This window comes from Hoplias malabaricus, chromosome X2 (assembly GCF_029633855.1).
Source record: "Hoplias malabaricus isolate fHopMal1 chromosome X2, fHopMal1.hap1, whole genome shotgun sequence".
NCBI lineage: Eukaryota > Metazoa > Chordata > Actinopteri > Characiformes > Erythrinidae > Hoplias > Hoplias malabaricus.
Genome location: NC_089819.1, coordinates 45,110,489 through 45,130,937, shown reverse-complemented (window position 1 = coordinate 45,130,937; position 20,449 = coordinate 45,110,489). Strand labels below are relative to the sequence as shown.

The 20,449-nt window shown below is 39.1% G+C and overlaps 2 protein-coding genes across 2 annotated transcripts; both read right to left on the bottom strand.

Annotated features, from left to right (window-relative positions):
• Positions 1-4,731: 4,731 nt before the first annotated feature.
• Positions 4,732-8,213, bottom strand: LOC136677405 (uncharacterized). The gene is made up of 6 exons (XM_066654924.1): positions 8,157-8,213; positions 6,043-6,583; positions 5,700-5,781; positions 5,468-5,573; positions 5,174-5,282; positions 4,732-5,009 (listed from the first exon to the last, which is right to left on the bottom strand). Exons 1-6 carry the CDS (start codon positions 8,199-8,201, stop codon positions 4,732-4,734), a joined length of 1,161 nt encoding a protein of 386 aa, XP_066511021.1. The 5' UTR covers positions 8,202-8,213.
• A 10,160-nt stretch (positions 8,214-18,373) lies between these two features.
• Positions 18,374-20,083, bottom strand: LOC136676261 (uncharacterized). Its single transcript, XM_066653119.1, has 5 exons — positions 19,719-20,083; positions 19,376-19,457; positions 19,143-19,248; positions 18,849-18,957; positions 18,374-18,684 (listed from the first exon to the last, which is right to left on the bottom strand). Exons 1-5 carry the CDS (start codon positions 20,077-20,079, stop codon positions 18,407-18,409), a joined length of 936 nt encoding a protein of 311 aa, XP_066509216.1. The 5' UTR covers positions 20,080-20,083; the 3' UTR covers positions 18,374-18,406.
• Between the last annotated feature and the right edge of the window lie 366 nt (positions 20,084-20,449).

The window sequence follows — 20,449 nt, the reverse complement described above, 5'->3', positions numbered from 1 at the left end:
ATGTCACTCTTTAAAATGAGTGCATTATGAGAGGAAGTTGTGGCCAAATTTGGTAAACATACATCATTTTATACAAGAACCCTGCTTATTGAGAAGATAATAACATACATTTAAGTGACTTGCACAGGATTATACATAGTACATTTTTCATGGATGGCAGCAAATCAGTTTTATCAGTGTTTTGGACATTCTTTTGTCGTCATTTGTTTTATGCAAATTCCAAACATGGTTGCTTAAGGTATCCTAATAAGTTTGAATTGTGGAGTATCCGAAATATGCAGTGCAATATAAAGTACATAACTTCCTCTTTTTTGGCAGGATGTACCATCAAGTTTCTAAACAGGAGCTTTCAGTTTGTGAGGGGTCAGGGATGGCTGAAGCTTTAGAAAGGCAGATTGCCATGTTCAGCAATGTTCAACAGTGCATCGACCAATGCACCAAGCTGGCCACTGTGTCAGTCAGCCCGCCTTCCACACTTCCTCCTGACCCAGACCCTATAGACACCTCCATGCCAGAGGAAGACGATTCTACACAGACCTGTGTGATGGAGCAAGAAGTGACCAAGGCAGCAGAAGGTCAGCATTCTAGGAAAATTTTATGCTAAGGATAAAGTGTAAAGAAATATATGAAAAATATTTTTTCCTTGCATAAATTATACTTACAGAGGTAAGTAAAAAAGTAATAGTGATGCAAGTAACCAGTTAATATTAAGAAATATCTTAGTAAATTGCAAACACAGTGGTCAGCACAGCAAACACAGTTCCTTATTCACATTAGAGAATAATACATTAATTTACCAGATAAAATGACTAAACCCTTGGTAAACGAATATCAGTGATGGACACATGCATTGCCCAGCTCTACATGAGAACAAGAGACACATTAAAAGTAAAATGTTATGTTTAAATATTAAATTGAAGGAAGCAAGTTCTGGGTCCTCACCAAAAAAAAAATAAATAAATAAATAAACTCAACAGAAACCAAAATGATAAAATTTTACAAAACTTTTTAATTTCAGGTGCAGAGGCTGCCAACCCTGTGGACAAGTTGAAGTCATGCTTATCTGGTTTGTGTGACCTCATAGAGAAAGACTCAAGTTTTTGGCCTGCAGCACATGACTAAATCAGAGGAATTGAAAAGGTCCAACACAGCCCATCGAAGCTAGCATCAGCAATGCACTCCTTTGGCTGCTATACCTGTATGACATTAATGACAAAAAGAGTTAAACCCTTAAGGAAGCGTTCACAGACCTCGTCAGTTGCTCAAAAGCCCAAAGTTGGGAGACATCGGCTGGCCACAGCAACACCAGACAAGACATCAGTGCCTGACCTTGAGAACAGTCAGCCAGAAGACAGACAGTGATGTTCAGTCCCCCTAGCTTTGCATAGTCTGTAGCACAATTTTCAGTGTGTCTATAGCAGCCCCTAAACCCTATGCCCATGTGGATGTGTGGACACACATTCTCACACCAAGGCTTCAATGCCACTTTGTGTATATGTATATAGTTGTTTTTGCAAACTTATCTCAAGTGACCAGGTGTTACAGTCTATAGTACTTTTTACGAACCTGTTCAAAACAACTCGATATTAGTATCATGTTATTTTTCCATCCTCTGGCCCAAGCACATAATGCAGAAACCCTTATTTGTTGTAGGGTCTTTATTATTGTTTGCTGATGCTGGGTTGCAGAAGTTTTGTAAAAAGCAACATTCAAGAGGGGAAGTTATCATAATTTGCCTTGTAGTGTTAATACAATGGCACTTTTATTTCGGTCCATATCTCTTGAACTGTATAGTTCATTGCATACCATGAAATGGATAACAAAAATATTTATTGATTCACAAAGATGTCTATCATCCAAAAAAGGTGTCCTTTAGAAAGTATATTGACAGTAAATGCAAATTAATGACTGTTTTATTTTTCAAGTGAGGATTAATGTGGGTAGTTTTTGGACTCATCTAATTCACTGTTGAAAGGCTGAGTACAGTGTGGGCTAAATACTTGTATCTGTTGATGCACTCAGTGTTGCCAAGTTCTTAAGCTTCATGGTTATATTTCCCATAATCAGGAAAAAATATCAATTTTTAAAATCTGAAGATCATGTGAGAATTACCTGTTTTTGAATTGGTCATATTTATTTCAGCTTGATTCTCTTTAAATAAGTTCACTGTGTTGGGGAACAGGACTTAACAACATAGCTTGAAGATGATATAGATATTTTTGGAAAAAATCTTGTCAGTGTCAATGCTACAGAGTTGTGTTTGGCTGAAGAACACTTACTTAATCTGTTTGTTAGAAATATGTCATAAAAAAGGAAGAATACATGTACACATTATAGTTTTGCACAAAAGCCCTAGAGGCCCATTCATTTTCTCTTCCACCTAAAGTTTCAAAATCATCAGCCACTCAGGATTCCAAAAGCAAAAATAGTAAAGGTATACTTATGTATTAGCATGATAAATGATGAGTACAAGGCGAGTTAGAAAAGCTTCTGCTTTCTTTCACAAATTGTGATCAGAATTTGTAATTTGTTTGTGTTTTGTAGGGATACATTTACATTAGTTTTTGAGGCAGTCTGGATATCAGATAAATGTAATGTATATATTTTCTGATGCTTGAACATTTTTAAAATACAGAAATTGGCCCTAAGTCTACCTGCGTTCACATAATTGAAAACAGAACCATTAATCTGTATTGATTTACAAAGTCAGTAATAGTTTATGAAATGCAGATATTACAGTATAATAGCACAGCATTTTTTAACACATCTGCTGATATCATCCTGTCTTTAAACATTTAATATATGTTTCACCTGCTTATATTTCAATGGTCTCATTGGGTCAGACACATGTAATGACCTATGTGACCCCTTGGAAGAAATATAGATAGTGTTGCTCTGGTGTGGAACAGATTTTCTAACTCAAACGGAACATGTCAGAGTGTTCTCAGGAACCTGTAGAGTTGGGTTTACTTGTGAAGTAGTGCTGCCCCCAATACTTTCTGATTATTAGTTTCAAACATTTCTACAATATTTGCATGGACTTCCTCAGTTGCTACTGGGAACAGATTCCTATATATCGTTACTTAATAGGAAGATTTACAGTTAGTCTTGGTTCATTTGAATATTGCTTTAATGTTTTGTAAAATCAGGTGCACTTAGTCAAATAGTTTTTATGATGATCAACACTTACTCGACCAAATGAAGACGAATATCGTCGTTGTCCAAAGAAAAACGTATCTTCAAAATAGTACATTTACAGAAGGAAATAAAAACCTTCCCTTTCAATGGATTTCAAGGTGAAATAGAGATTTTGGAGCATTTCTATTAGTCCATTCATCCATGAGGTTTTCACACGGTGTGAAGGACATCCATTGTGTTCAAATGGTGAAGTAATTATCAACGAAAAAGGAGATGCATGTTATTCTTTGGGCTACAATGATATAAAAAGGCATTGTGTTTCACGTATAGCAGCATAATAAAGTAGAACTTTATTAGTTGTACTAATAGTTGTACTTTATAGTTTGCTGTGGTATAATTATGACCTCCAATGGTGTAGGATGTAACAGGAAAATTTAAAATTATACCATTTTAAATGTAGTTAAAAGTTATGTTTGTAGCAACCGTTCTTTTCTGCATGATGTCCTAACATCACTGGTAATAAACTCACTTCCCCCATACTTATCTGATTCTCTTGTAAACAGACCATATCATAGACAACAATTATTTCCTTTGCTCTAGTCCCAAGTGAAAGAGTTTGATCTAGTATGTAAACGATGTCCATATAAAATCTTATGAAAAATAAATTGTTTTGAATATATGGTTTTTGTTCATTTACTCTTCTGTGCTGTAAAATGAATGATAGTGGGCTTGCACATTATGTCTATTCAGCACACAACATATTGTGTGAATTTACCCCATCCAATATCATTCATTTATTATCTGTAACCGCTTATCCAATTCAGGGTCACGGTGGGTCCAGAGCCTACCTGGAATCATTGGACGCAAGGCGGGGAATACACCCTGGAGGGGGCACCAGGGGAGTCACCAATCCACCTACCAATGTGTGTTTTTGGACTGTGGGAGGAAACCCATGCGGACACGGGGAGAACACACCAACTCCTCACAGACAGTCATCCGGAGTGGGAATCGAACCCACAACCTCCAGGTCCCTGGAGTTGTGTGACACTACCTGCTGCGCCACCGTGCCACCCCGTGCCATCCAAATTACCAAAAAAAATCATTATTCAACACTGCTCTCTAAGGCATTAGCAACCATTCAATGAAAACAAATTTTTTATAAGTACCTTATGTAGAATTTCAAACCAGCAACACATTCATTTTCTGGAAGATATACTCTGTCCTGAGCCTGCTTGCCAAGCAGTTTTTTGCTGTTGTGGGGAGACGGAGAACACGCCACACTCCTCACAGTGAGTTACCTTGCAGGCAGGGATTGAACCTACAATCCCAGAACTCTGGTGTGACCACCATTCATCCATTGTCTGTAACCACATACCCAGTTCAGGAGTCTGCACCAGACACTCATAATGGACATTCCCTGCAAAACACATGATATTCTAAAACACAACCAGTCTCTTGAAATCTTATCTTTATTCGTTCTGCTTTGTCTAAGTGGACTGTTTCTGCTCCAGCTGATTAAAGCCCTCCCATTCCTCATTCTGAAACAGTTCAAATGCCTGTCCAGGTGCCAGATCAGGACACGTCAAGAGCTGTTCACTGATCAGGGTAGAAGTCTCCAGCATCTCTCATTCCCTGACTAAGCTGAGCCTTTGGGGCAGGCATAGGCCTCACAGGGGCCTTTGCTTCCTCCTTCTGGCAAACAGGCACAGGTGAAGGTGCATATTTGTCTGCTGGACCTGCATGACCCTGTGCTACACTTCTCTGCCTAACTGCAGCCTTATTCGTTGCACTGCTGACAGCTGTGGACTCCACATGAGCCTCCTCTGCCTTCCTCTGCCTAAAATGGCTTTTCAATGTGGCCACCTTGCTCCCTGTCATTATTGAAACATCATTTGTTATTTTAGTCAGTTCACTTTCACTGTTGTTGTATATTAAAATCATGAACACAGATTTCTGATATTAGTTGCCATACCATTTGTTATTGAATCTAATTTCATAGCCTTTAAGGATAAAGTTCTGCAGTACTGGAACATACCTGGTGTCACATAGGTCAAGTATTGTCTACCCAGCTTGGCAGAAGCAGGTGGAGGGACAAATGCATGGGAAATGTATAGCTCCAGAGACTTGGCCAACTGCATCTCCTCCTGATTTAGTGGATACAGGAGAAACAGAGCAAGCCTTAATATGTAGCTCATTCACTGATATTTGTTTTAGAACATGAGTTCTACTTGCCCATGTATCAGGAAATGTTCTTATTTAGACCTCATTTACAGGGCTCTTGTCAATACAGAAGCTGCTGTACAGCGCATGTATGAAGTGTGTGTCTCACCTCCATGATGGTTCTCTGGCAGTCGTGATGTAGCTTGGCCAGCAGGAATTTTGCTTTACGCTCTGCCCCGCCATACACCAGTTTCAAGCGCTTTAACTTTCTCTTCCTGTTTAAAAAACAGACATTAAAAAGGGATGAATGTGTGGAAAGTGACCTAAATACTACATCATTGTCTCGTTACAAACTCTGTTCTTTCTGCTAGGATTTGTTTTAAGGCAAAAAAACTAAATACCTTTCCTCTTCCTGCTTCCTGATGAACTCAGACACTTTCTTCCTCTGTGTAGAGAAGCCTTCCCATTTTGGGATCTTGCTTCCTATAATTAGTTGTAAAATATACATGTCATTTTCTATTCTAAAGATTAGTTATGATAGCATTAGCTGTTGGAAGATGTCTTTTTATTCTGTAAGTTACATAAGTAATGGTTAAGTTCAGGTTTGTGTCTATTTTAACTTCTAATAGATTAGAAATCTATTAATTAGCAATGAGCAGTTTACTGGAATGCTACAAAACCACTGTTGACTTTATTTCTGCTCTGTAGTGATCTAGGACTCATTTTTCCAATGCTGATACTTACCTGGTTCATAGTAGACCTTTTTCTGTCGCATGTGGCAGACGAGGTTTACTGGTGTAGGCGGCCTGGGTGGGACATGCCTACTGAAGCTCATGGGCTTTACGTTCTGAGCTGCTATTTCAGCCTGCACATGCTGGCCCTGTCGCTCTGGGGAATGATACCTCAGTAAAGGTGCATCAACATCCAGATCAAAGAAATTAGACATGCTGCTGCATATCTTCCTCTGTGTGCTGAGGCGTATGGAGGGTATCTGCGACCCAAAGGGGGAGCTCTCCTGCACAACAGCCACATTTGAGATTCGAACCCTGCAATGAGACGTCAGCTTTTGTCGACGTGGTTCCAGTGGTGGGGAAGGCTTCAACATGGGTCGACGGCGAATGGGATCCACAACACCCATTTGATCCGTCTCGCTGAACCTTCCAAGGAGTCTCCTGTCGGACTGCTGATCCAGTGCTTGTGCTGAATTCTGGATTGAGCTCTGGATCCGTTTTAGGATGGACTCCTGGATCTGCTCCATTCTATCTAGGTTGTTAAAGATGGAGTCCTAGTTTTGAAACAGAAAAAAATATATTCCACACATCATTCTAAACACCAGGATCTACACAGGCTTTATTTAATTTGGCTTGTCAAAGCCAAATGACTGTTTTTTTTTTCTTATTATTAAGTTGGCTAGGAAGAGCCAACTTGCTGTTGTTCATATCTTTTTATTATTACTCTTCTTACGGTTTTTGGATTGCTCCTCCTCCTAGACAGGAGTAGAGCCTAGAGAAGGCAGAGCCTCAAAACTTCACAGGATCATAGACCTACAGCCAATTACATTGCTTATGCTTTGTTGGTTTCTGAATACGAGCTTCCAAAGTGGGAATTTTTGGAATACATTGAATAAAATTTCAAACTGCTGTACTGTGGTTTCTACCTACGAGATTTCATGAGACCTGGGCACACCAGAACCCATCACGTGAAGTCTGAGATCAATCACACTCATCCATTTCATTTCATCCCTCGTTCAATATCTATTTCTTCTAAAATCTTTATACTTTCACCTAGACACTTAATTTAAATTTTAAATGGCAGGAATTTTAAAATAATGTACAATTATATGTACAACAAAATGTGTCTTCAGCATTTAAACCGTCTGTGGCAGCAAAGACACGCACACTAGTGAACTAGGGGCTGTGAACACACACCCAGAGCAGTGGGCAGCCATCCCCAGTGCCCAGGGAACAGTTGTGGGCAACTGCCCATATTTTGAGGACTGAGTGATCAAGAAACACTAGTAATGTCACATAGGAAAAGTAAGGTATCATTTGCCACCCCATGAAAATTGTCTGGCTGCACCACTAATTACACACAGACTCATACATATACAGCCTAATACACAGCTATATCAGCATAAGGGACTGACTTAGGGGGACTTAGGGAACCCCCCAGATAAATCTGGCAGGATTTTTAATGTGTAATGTGAAGTTACAGCAGCAGCTTTTTGAACATGGCAGTCTTAATAAAAACATTAACATAAAAGTAATAATAATTTATTTAAAACTTGTTGAGGTCAGATGTAATAAAAACTGCTGTTAATCTTTCAGCACTGAATCCAATGCACTGAAACAAAAAAGATCTTATATATAAAGACAACAGAACATGAAATTCCTAATTTGTTCTTTGTATCTAATAAATTAGAGGGGAAAGGTTTGTGGAAGAACTAGAATTTGGCTTGTCAAATATTGCTAACACTGTTGCAACATTCACTTATCCTGCTTGATAGCCACAATCCAATACTGCCATTTAAATACCACCAGATTAAAAAGACAATACATTTTAAACGTGCCCTTAAAAAATTACCATCTCAAATAACCCTTAAACTCTAAAAAACTGCAAGGATTTTTTGACCTCTACATTAAAAACAAGTCCACCTTTTAAAACTCTCACTTTATTTAGACCTCCAGTTTAAGTAAACAACCACATCAAATAAACGGACGCATTAAAAAAAATTTACCACCCTTGTATTAATCTTTTCTTCAATTCCATTTAAAGTGTATTTTCAACTGTTAAATCAATTAATGTTAACACTTTCTGCAAAAGAATCATAATTAATAAAATAAAGTTCTTTTTCTTACCTGTTTTCTCCTGCTGTTCTCTTTTAGTGAACGCTCTCTACTCATCTCTGCAAGCAGTTGGTGATGATTCCTTCAAATAATGAAAATGCTGTAAAACGGGCCCCTATATGTACACCTGTGGGTGCGGCTTCATTATGACATCATATCACTAGGAGTGACCCTTTTCACACAACTGCCAACCTTTATGATGTCATTTTGGTCTGTGAAGAATATGGCCCTTGCAGAGGCTTTTTTTTTTTGTTGGTTTTTTTTTTTGTTTTTTTTTTTGTTTTTTTGGTTTTACAACAAGCACTGGTTAAAAAAACACTGCACTGTCATACAAGCCACCATCACTTTGACAAGAAGGTTGAGGTGACGGTGGGTACACAGACACAGGGAGAGACCCATTATGGCAAGACTCTCATCACAAGAAGACCCCATTTTACCACTGAAAACACTGATACCATAAGACTCAGCATGCACAAAGGCTCAATGAAAACATTTTCAAGCAACTAAAGCAGGCTGAACTCAACAAGAAATAAGTCTCTAACTTTTTATATTTAGATATTAATATATTCAATCACTGATTGCTTGAAATTGAATTAAACCTCTACAGTTGTGGGGTGTATTTTAATATGGAATGATATGTTTGACTGTGGGCGGCACTGTGGCGCAGCAGGTAGTGTCGCAGACTGTCTGTGTGATGTGTGGTGTATTCTCCTTGTGTCCGCGTGGGTTTCCTATCACAGTCCAAAAACACACGTTGGTAGGTGAATTGGCGACTCAAAAGTGTCCGTAGGTGTGATTGTGTGACTGTGTGTGTGTTGCCATGTGAGGGACTGGCGCTCCCTCCAGGGTGTATTCCCGCCTTGCGCCCAATGATTCCAGGTAGGCTCTGGACCCACCTCAACCCTGAACAGGATTAGCAGTTACAGATAATGAATGAATGTTTGCATGAAAGTTTTTTTTATGTGGCTGAATTTTAACTTTTAATTCACTGTTGGAATGACCACTGAATCTCGTTTGTAACTCGAGTTCTTAAGTTTTGTAGCACATTCGGTAATGCAGTCATTTCCCACGTTTGGAGACATTTCCACCTTAAGTGATCTGAAACAGCAAAGATAAGTCAATATTACTAACTTATGGACCAGGAATCGAGCAATCCTCATTTCCATTCATGATTTTCAACCTTTGGGGTTCTCTCTATTGTCTAAAAAAAGAGAGGGAGATAAAGCCTAGCATACTGGATGAGACCGTTTGTGTATTTTTTACTCATTTACAGACACGGGCTTCATAAACATGCTAGAGCAGTTTCAAGTATGCAAACAGACTGGAGAGCTAGCAAATGGAAACATTTTCTGAATTTTATAAACCATTTTTAACTTCAATCGTTAACTTTGCCTTTAAGTAGTTGTCATTTTATAAGAAAATTATTTACCTTGAAAATCATTAGAAAATCTCTGAATCTCTTCTTCCTCTAAAACTGGAGAAGAATGTAGAGTGAAGCTCACCAAAAATTCCAGACCTGGGGTACCTGCTTTCGCTAAAGTTAGCGTGTACAAGACTGTCACAAATCTGTTGTTGAATATTATTGTTTAAACAACATCATCATGAGGAAGAATGACTGCCGATTCACTGTTTAACTACAGATAACCAAGCTGTGTAAGGTTCCATTTTGGAAAATCTACCTATTGTCTATGAAGGCAGTGGGGAGAAATACAGCTCATATACTGAGGCAATGGCAACATCTTCAATCATGTCTTCAGTTTCAGCCTTCTTTTCACATTCTGCTATATTTAAGTACACTTTTTTCACACTGAACCTTTAAAGCACTTTCTTGTTTTCACACATAATAACTGAACTTATTGTTGGACCAAGATTTAACAAATTTATCAAGTGTGCTCAGAGACGTTTTATGTTAGTTTAAACACAGTAAATGTGTTATCGACTTAAGTTACTGAACACACAAATGTGTTATTATTGCACAATACATGTTGATTGTGTGTAATCTAGGTACTGATTTAAAAACACCCCCCCCAAAAAAAAAAAAAAAAAATAAATAAATAAATAAAACAGGAAAAAAATATATAAAATGAACAGCTATTTATTTATCAGAGAGACAACAGTTTCACAGCATAAGACATGAAGTTCCACTCAAATGCACCTTTCATTTGTGAAAGTATAATGCCTATTAAAAGCAGCTATAATAATTAAATGGCATTAAAACATGTTGATCATTTAATTATTTAAAAACGTAACTTTATAGGGGAACAAAAATTATATTTCTTAACATTTAATTTCACTTAAAGGGGAACTCCACAGATTTATTTATTATTTTTTGTTTTAAAGTCTCCAAAGAATTGTTCTAATCACTATTTTACCATTATAACATAAAATCAAAAAATCCAAAGACATGTGGAGGTTCACCAGTGGTTTTGATTATTATCTGTGTTGTAGATATTGAGAACCCAGGGTCCATGCTGAATAAATATGTTCATATTTACAGGAGAGAATTATATTTAAGTACATTTTAAAAAATGGTAATGTCATTTAAGTTGCTGAAAAGAAATAATCAAAAATAGCACATTCATAAAACCACAATAGCACATAGATATAGAAAACCTTGTGGTTTTATTTCTTTTAACTTCTGAACCTATACAATCTTTTATCTTGTGGTGTTGGCATTACTAAACCTTGACAGTTTATCAAGGGATCAAACATCTACAGCACCATTTATATGTCATAGATGTTTGTTTACTTCACTACATATACATAAACATGCTCAAAGTACTTGACTGAAATAATCTTTTTAAACATCAATTCAAATCACCAAATAACTTAGCAGTGAGTCATTAAATTTTGCAAACTACGTAGTTTTTTTTTTCAAAATCTTTTTACCATGTCACATTTCTTGTTACCTCCATATGTGTGAGGCATATCCAAAATAGGGCAAATACCTTTGGAGGTTTCCAGTCCTGGTGAGGGAATGCTTGGCTATTGATCTGCACCGGGTGAATGTTTTCTGGACTGCAGACTTGATTTAGGATATGTTATCTCCAGGTGGTCTAAGTCTTTTCATCAAATTCATCCACGCAGGTTTTCCCGTACCAATGTCCCATTACTGGTAGAATTTGGTCCATCACTGCTTTAATCACACATCCTGTAATGTCACTGACAATGCTCTAGATGCCAGCAGATGATGTCTCATTTCCACACAATATATAAATTTAAATTGAAAAATCAAATGTGAAATGCCCTAGTTGACTGAACACTTTTGACACAGAGAACAAATACTGTGTTAAATCTTTTATTACATTGTTTTCTTACAGCAGTGAAGTCTAAAATTTAACACAAGTTAAAAAGAAAATAAAATTAAATCTTAAATAGTGACCAAGAAAATATTACAGAATCTTAAATCTTTTTTATTAACGTTTTAACATTTTGTCTGTTTTTATTTATTCTATGAAATTCTATTGCTAGAATTTTAATTAAAAATAATAATTCAAGGTGTTCCAGGCTGTCCCTTATGTAAGCTCGTCTCTGCCACATAAAATAATTTTTAAAAAGGCACCCATTTTTTTCATTAATTTGCAAGTTGCTATCTCAATATTTCGAGATACTATCTCATTATTTTGAGATACTAACTCATTATTTTGAGACACTAAGTCAAGACTGAGTTTTAGGCTTCAATTGCAGAAAGACTTTTATTTTGATGAGCCTGAATACGGGTGGAGTCGGAAACCACTGTTTTTACTGCCGGAGTACTCGTCTATCACTGGGGCTGAGGTGGTCGAGGTGGTAAGGAAACTCCTTGGCAGTAGGGCCCCGGGGGTGGATGAGGTTCGCCCCGGGTTCCTCAAGGCTCTGGATATTGTGGGGCTGTCCTGGCTCACACGTCTTTGCAACATCGCCTGGACATCAGGGGCAGTGCCTCTGGACTGGCAGACTGGGGTGGTTGTTCCTCTTTTTAAAAAGGGGGATCGGAGGGTGTGTTCCAGCTATACGGGGATCACACTCCTCAGCCTCCCTGGTAAGGTTTATGCAGGGGTACTGGAGAAGAGAGTCCGACTGAGAGTTGAACCTCGGATCCAGGAGGAACAATGCGGATTCCGCCCCGGGCGTGGAACACAGGACCAGCTCTTTACCCTCGCTAGGATCCTGGAGGGTGCATGGGAGTTTGCTCAACCAGTCTACATGTGTTTTGTGGATCTGGAAAAGGCATTCGACCGTGTCCCTCGGGGTATTCTGTGGGGGGTGCTCAGGGAGTATGGGGTACTGGGCTCTTTGCCACGAGCTATCCAGTCCCTGTACAAACAGAGCAGGAGTCTGGTTCGTATGGCTGGCAGTAAGTCCGACTGGTTTCCAGTCGGAGTTGGTGTCCGTCAGGGCTGCCCGTTGTCACCGGTTCTGTTCATAACTTTTATGGATAGAATTTCTTGGCGTAGCCAAGTGGCGGAGGGTGTCCGGTTTGGTGGTCTCAGGATTCCATGTCTCCTTTTTGCAGATGATGTGGTCTTGTTGGCTTCATCGAGCCAGGACCTCCACCTCTTGCTGGACCAGTTTGCATCTGAGTGTGAAGCGGTAGGGATGAGGATCAGCACCTCCAAGTCCGAGTCCATGATGCTTAGTCGGAAAAGGGTGGAGTGCTCTCTCCAGGTTGGAAGTGAGATCCTGCCTCAAGTGGAGGAGTTTAAATACCTTGAGGTCTTATTCACGAGTGAGGGAAAGATGGAGCGTGAGATTGACAGGCGGATCGGTGCAGCGTCAGCAGTAATGTGGGCTCTGTACAGGTCCGTTGTGGTGAAGAGAGAGCTGAGCAGAAAAGCAAAGCTCTCAATTTACCGTTCAATCTATGTCCCAACCCTCACATATGGTCACGAACTTTGGGTAGTGACCGAAAGAACGAGATCGCGGGTACAAGCAGCTGAAATGAGTTTTCTCCGCAGGGTGTCTGGACTCTCCCTTAGAGACAGGGTTAGGAGCTCAGGCATCCGGGAGAGACTCGGAGTGGTGCCGCTGCTCCTCCACATCGAGAGGAGCCAGTTGAGGTGGTTCGGGCATCTGGTCCGGATGCCTCCTGGTGAGGTGTTCTGCGCATGTCCAATGGGAATGAGGCCCCGGGGCAGACCAAGAACACGCTGGAGAGACTACATGTCTCGACTGGCCTGGGAACGCCTCGGTATACCCCCGGAGGAGCTGGAGATGGTGGCTGGGGAGAGGGAGGTCTGGGTTTCTTTGCTCTGACTGCATCCTCCGCGACCCGGACCCGGATAATCGTTGGATAATGGATGGATGGATGGATGGATACCCAAATATTGGGAGCCAGTCCTATTGTTAAAAAATCAGTTCTCAGCGCCCAAAACAAAATTTAATGTAGAACTCAACAGTGGTCTGCACACTGGGCCTCTGTCTCCTCAGCAGGTGGAGATGAACCTGGCCCTTCCTATACAGGACATCTGTGTTGCTAGACAAGTCCAGTTAGTTGCTGAGGTGAAGACCCTGATAGTTATATTCCCTCGCTATTTCAACAATCCCTGTATAATCACACTGTTCTGAGGCATGATTTTTCAGAAAGGTCACCTTTCATACACAAAGACAATTAAAAGGGTTTAACAGGGACAGTACAGGGAGATGCTCACGTTCAGTTGGAGAAGATGTGAGGCACAGAGTCAAGGCCAGAAATCTGGCACAATTTGTCCGAATAATAGATATCCTCTAAGGTGGATTACAGATGCCATCACAACACAAAACCAAGAAAGAGTCTTGAAGGCTCTAGAAGACGGACGAATAACACAAACTGCCCTGCAAAAATGGCTGTAACTCTGCAACGCCCAAAAGCAAGTTATGGAAGACAGTGTCGGTGGGTAGCCCCATGTTAACCCAAGACTCATTCTAGTGTTGTAAGTCATATACTTCTGGTCATGTATTGTTTGTAAAAGTGATATATTTATATGTTTTTAAACCTTTCTCTATATAGAAGCACAGATCCTCACATGCCAATCTTGCCAACAATAGTGCACATCACCAATGAGCACAATTATAACATCCATGTAGGAGATGCCTTGAGGTACAAGGATGTTGGTGGTGAAGCTATACAAAAGCTGAGGAAGCTTTTTGAAGCTGGTCATTCACCTTCTACAGCTCTGGATGTTTTAAAATATGACCTCCAGATTGAACATGGAGATAAATTTCCAAATGCATCAGCTGATCGATCCATCTGTCCTGATCTTCAATTCTTCTACAGGTGAATATTGAACAGTTCTCATTTTATATTGACTGTAGTTTAGCTAATATAATATAAACTAATTAATTGCTTTCTAAGCAGTTAATTCCTCACACACTAGCCAGCATAAAAATACACTCCTTATGTTCTACATGGTTGCAGTTTAGTCTTGAACATGGTCTTTAGTCATTTCTTTATGACTTTAGTCATTTAAAAGGGAATTTCAAGGAGTACTATCAAATAATGCCTCCTTTAGCAAGAGTGTAACAATACAAACATTTACAGGTTTAATTCAATGTTCAGTTGTAACACCAACAGAGCAGATTTTATACGACAAAAATACTTAAGATTGTTTACTATCTACTGTACAAGAAACTAGTGAAATGATTTTCTAATGTATTAGCAGTTTTATATTCAACCCCAGTCCAGAAAATTTAATATACAGTCCAAAATGTAAAGAAAATCAGAATGCAATGATGTGCGAATAGTTTACATCTCATAATTAAAGGGCTAATATGTCACTCTGTAAAATGAGTGCATTATGAGAGGAAGTTGTGGCCAAATTTGGTAAACATACATCATTTTATACAAGAACCCTGCTTATTGAGAAGATAATAACATACATTTAAGTGACTTGCACAGGATTATACATAGTATATTTTTCATGGATGGCAGCAAATCAGTTTTATCAGTGTTTTGGACATTCTTTTGTCGTCATTTGTTTTATGCAAATCCCAAACATGGTTGCTTAAGGTATCCTAATAAGTTTGAATTGTGGAGTATCCGAAATATGCAGTGCAATATAAAATACATAACTTCCTCTTTTTTGGCAGGTTGTACCATCAAGTTTCTAAACAGGAGCTTTCAGTTTGTGAGGGGTCAGGGATGGCTGAAGCTTTAGAAAGGCAATGTTCAACAGTGCATCGACCAATGCACCAAGCTGGCCACTGTGTCAGTCAGTCCACCTTCCACACTTCCTCCTGACCCAGACCCTATAGACACCTCCATGCCAGAGGAAGACAATTCTACACAGACCTGTGTGATGGAGCAAGAAGTGACCAAGGCAGCAGAAGGTCAGCATTCTAGGAAAATTTTATGCTAAGGAAAAAGTGTAAAGAAATATATGAAAAATATTTTTTCCTTGCATAAATTATACTTACAGAGGAAAGTAAAAAAGTAATAGTGATGCAAGTAACCAGTTAATATTAAGAAATATCTTAGTAAATTGCAAACACAGTGGTCAGCACAGCAAACTCAGTTCCTTATTCACATTAGAGAATAATACATTAATTTACCAGATAAAATGACTAAACCCTTGGTAAACGAATATCAGTGATGGACACATGCATTGCCCAGCTGTACATGAGAACAAGAGACACATTAAAAGTAAAATGTTATGTTTAAATATTAAATTGAAGGAAGCAAGTTCTGGGCCCTCACAAAAAAAAAAAAAAAAAAAAATAGAAACCAAAATGTAAAAAACAAATTTTACAAAGTTCACTTTTTAATTTCAGGTGCAGAGGCTGCCAACCCTGTGGACTAGTTGAAGTCATGCTTATCTGGTTTATGTGACCTCATAGAGAAAGACTCAAGTTTATGGCCTGCAGCACATGACTTAATCAGAGGAATTGAAAAGGTCCAACACAGCCCATCGAAGCTAGCATCAGCAATGCACGCCTTTGGCTGCTATAGCTGTATGACACTAATGACAAAAAGAGTTAAACCCTTAAGGAAGCGTTTGTAGACCTCTCAGTTGCTCAAAAGCCCAAAGTTGGGAGACGTTGACTGGCCACAGCAACACCAGACAAGACATCAGTGCCTGACCTTGAGAACAGTCAGCCAGAAGACAGACAGTGATGTTCAGTCCCCCTAGCTTTGCATAGTCTGTGGCACAATGTAAAACTAGTGCTAATTTTCAGTGTGTCTGTTGCAGCCCCTAAACCCTATGCCCATGTGGATGTGTGGACACACATTCTCACACCAAGGCTTCATTGCCACTTTGTGTATATGTATATAGTTGTTTTTACAAATTTTCCTTTTTTCATCCAAAAAATGATTATTGATTCACAAAGATGTCTATCATCCAAAAAAGGTGTCCTTTAGAAAGTATATTGACAGTAAATGCAAATTAATGACTGTTTTATTTTTCAAGTGAGGATTAAAGGGGTAGTTTTTGGACTCATCTAATTCACTGTTGAAAGGCTGAGTACAGTGTGGGCTAAATACTTGTATCTGTTGATGCACTCAGAATAAGTGTTGCCAAATTCTTAAGCTTCATGGTTATATTCCCCATAATCAGGAAAAAATATCAATTTTTAAAATCTGAAGATCATGTGAGAATTACCTGTTTTTGAATTGGTCATATTTATTTCAGCTTGATTCTCTTTAAATAAGTTCACTGTGTTGGGGAACAGGACTTAGCTTGAAGATGATATAGATATCTTTGGAATAAATCAACGGTCTCATTGGGTCAGACACATGTACGAACCTATGTGACCCCTTGGAAGAAATATAGAAAAATAAATCTGTTCCACACCAGAGCAACACTAACTCAAACGGAACGTGTCAGAGTGTTCTCAGGAAGCTGTAGAGTTGGGTTTACTTGTGAAGTAGTGCTGCCCCCAATACTTTCTGATGATTAGTTTCAAACATTTCTACAATATTTGCATGGACTTCCTCAGTTGCTACTGTGAACAGATTCCTATATATCGTTACTTAATAGGAAGATTTACAGTTAGTCTTGGTTCATTTGAATATTGCTTTAATGTTTTGTAAAATCAGGTGCACTTAGTCAAATAGGTTTTATGATGATCAACACTTACTCGACCAAATGAAGACGAATATCGTCGGTGTCCAAAGAAAAACGTATCTTCAAAATAGTACATTTACAGAACGAAATAAAAATCTTCACTTTCAATGGATTTCAAGGTGAAATAAAGATTTTGGAGCATTTCTATTAGTCCATTCATCCATGAGGTTTTCACACGGTGTGAAGGACATCCATTGTGTTCAAATGTTGAAGTAAATATCAACAAAAAAGGAGATGCATGTTATTCTTTGGGCTACAATGATATATAAAGGCATTGTGTTTCACGTATAGCAGCATAATAAAGTAGAACTTTATTAGTTGTACTAATAGTTGTACTTTATAGTTTGCTGTGGTATATTTATGACCTCCAATGGTGTAGGATGTAACAGGCAAATTTAAAATTATACCATTTTAAATGTAGTTAAAAATTATTTGTAGCAACAGTTCTTTTCTGCATGATGTCCTAACATCACTGGTAATAAACTCACTTCCCCCATACTTATCTGATTCTCTTGTAAACAGACCATATCATAGACAACAATTATTTCTTTGCTCTAGTCCCAAGTGAAAGAGTTTGATGTAGTATGTAAACGATGTCCATATAAAATTTTATCAAAGTAAATTGTTTTGAATATATGGTTTTTGTTCATTTACTCTTCAGTGATGTAAAATGAATGATAGTGGACCTGCACATTATTCAGCACACAACATATGAATTTACCCCATCCAAATTACCAAAAAAATCAGTATTCAGCACTGCTCTCTAAGGCATTAGCAACCATTCAATAAAAACAATTTTTTTATAAGTACCTTATGTAGAATTTCAAACCAGCAACACATTCATTTTCTGGAAGTTATACTGTGTCCTGAGCCTGCTTGCCAAGCAGTTTTTTGCTGTTGTGGGGAGACGGAGAACACGCCACACTCCTCACAGTGAGTTACCTTGCAGGCAGGGATTGAACCTACAATCCCAGAACTCTGGTGTGACCACCATTCATCCATTGTCTGTAACCACATACCCAGTTCAGGAGTCTGCACCAGACACTCATAAAGGACATTCCCAGCAAAACACATGATATTCTAAAACACAACCAGTCTCTTTTGGAATCTTATCTTTATTCGTTCTGCTTTGTCTAAGTGGACTGTTTCTGCTCCAGCTGATTAAAGCCCTTCCATTCCTCGTTCTGAAACAGTTCAAATGCCTGTCCAGGTGCCAGATCAGGATACGTCAAGAGCTGTTCACTGATCAGGGTAGAAGTCTCCAGCATCTCTCATTCCCTCACTAAGCTGAGCCTTTGGGGCAGCCATAGGCCTCACAGGGGCCTTTGCTTCCTCCTTCTGCCAAACAGGCACAGGTGAAGGTGCATATTTGTCTGCTGGACCTGCATGACCCTGTGCTACACTTCTCTGCCTAACTGCAGCCTTGTTCGTTGCAATGCTGACAGCTGCGGACTCCACACGAGCCTCCTCTGCCTTCCTCTGCCTAAAATGGCTTTTCAATGTGGGCACCTTGCTCCCTGTCATTATTGAAACATCATTTGTTATTTTAGTCAGTTCACTTTCACTGTTGTTGTATATTAAAATCATGAACACAGATTTCTGATATTAGTTGCCATACCATTTGTTATTGAATCTAATTTCATAGCCTTTAAGGATAAAGTTCTGCAGTACTGGAACATACCTGGTGTCACATAGGTCAAGTATTGTCTACCCAGCTTGGCAGAAGCAGGTGGAGGGACAAATGCATGGGAAATGTATAGCTCCAGAGACCTGGCCAACTGCATCTCCTCCTGATTTAGTGGATACAGAAGAAACAGAGCAAGCCTTAATATGTAGCTCATTCACTGATATTTGTTTTAGAACATGAGTTCTACTTGCCCATGTATCAGGAAATGTTCTTATTTAGACCTCATTTACAAGGCTCTTGTCAATACAGAAGCTGTTGTACAGCGCATGTATGAAGTGTGTGTCTCACCTCCATGATGGTTCTCTGGCAGTCGTGATGTAGCTTGGCCAGCAGGAATTTTGCTTTACGCTCTGCCCCGTCATACACCAGTTTCAAGCGCTTTAACTTTCTCTTCCTGTTTAAAAAACAGACATTAAAAAGGGATGAATGTGTGGAAAGTGACCTAAATACTACATCATTGTCTCGTTACAAACTCTGTTTTTTCTGCTAGGATTTGTTTTAAAGCAAAAAAAACTAAATACCTTTCCTCTTCCTGCTTCCTGATGAACTCAGACACTTTCTTCCTCTGTGTAGAGAAGCCTTCCCATTTTGGGATCTTGCTTCCTATAATTAGTTGTAAAATATACATGTCATTTTCTATTCTAAAGATTAGTTGTGATAGCATTAGCTGTTGGAAGATGTCTTTATATTCTGTAAGTTACATAAGTAATGGTTAAGTTCAGGTTTGTGTCTATTTTAACTTCTAATAGATTAGAAATCTATTAATTAGCAATGAGCAGTTTACTGGAATGCTACAAAACCACTGTTGACTTCATTTCTGCTCTGTAGTGATCTAGGACTCATTTTTCCAATGCTTATACTTACCTGGTTCATAGTAGACCTTTTTCTGTCGCATGTGGCAGACGAGGTTTACTGGTGTAGGCGGCCTGGGTGGGACATGCCTACTGAAGCTCATGGGCTTTACGTTCTGAGCTGCTATTTCAGCCTGCACATGCTGGCCCTGCCGCTCTGGGGAATGATACCTCAGTAAAGGTGCATCAACATCCAGATCAAAGAAATTAGACATGCTGCTGCATATCTTCCTCTGTGTGCTGAGGCGTATGGAGGGGATCTGCGACCCAAAGGGGGAGCTCTCCTGCACAACAGCCACATTTGAGATTCGAACCCTGCAATGAGACGTCAGCTTTTGTCGACGTGGTTCCAGTGGTGGGGAAGGCTTCAACATGGGTCGACGGCGAATGGGATCCAAAACACCCATTTGATCCGTCTCGCTGAACCTTCCAAGGAGTCTCCTGTCGGACTGCTGATCCAGTGCTTGTGCTGAACTCTGGATTGAGCTCTGGATCCGTTTTAGGATGGACTCCTGGATCTGCTCCATTCTATCTAGGTTGTTAAAGATGGAGTCCTAGTGTTGAAACAGAGAAAATATATTCCACACATCATTCTAAACACCAGGATCTACACAGGCTTTATTTAATTTGGCTTGTCAAAGCCAAATGACTGTTATTTTTATGATTATTAAGTTGGCTAGGAAGAGCCAACTTGCTGTTGTTCATATCTTTTTATTATTACTCTTCTTACGGTTTTTGGATTGC

What these genes read in the sequence shown, in the direction of transcription:
- LOC136677405 (XM_066654924.1), bottom strand. Translation starts at nt 8,201, where the DNA reads ATGAGTAGAGAGCGTTCACTAAAAGAGAACAGCAGGAGAAAACAG. An exon ending in AGAACAGCAGGAGAAAACAG is followed by an intron (nt 6,584 to 8,156) that starts GTAAGAAAAAGA and finishes TTTCAAAACTAG; the next exon opens with GACTCCATCTTTAACAACCT. An exon ending in GCCAGAGAACCATCATGGAG is followed by an intron (nt 5,283 to 5,467) that starts GTGAGACACACA and finishes CCACTAAATCAG; the next exon opens with GAGGAGATGCAGTTGGCCAA.
- LOC136676261 (XM_066653119.1), bottom strand. Translation starts at nt 20,079, where the DNA reads ATGTTGAAGCCTTCCCCACCACTGGAACCACGTCGACAAAAGCTGACG. An exon ending in AGGAAGCAGGAAGAGGAAAG is followed by an intron (nt 19,249 to 19,375) that starts GTATTTAGTTTT and finishes TTTTTTAAACAG; the next exon opens with GAAGAGAAAGTTAAAGCGCT. An exon ending in CTTGACCTATGTGACACCAG is followed by an intron (nt 18,685 to 18,848) that starts GTATGTTCCAGT and finishes CAATAATGACAG; the next exon opens with GGAGCAAGGTGCCCACATTG.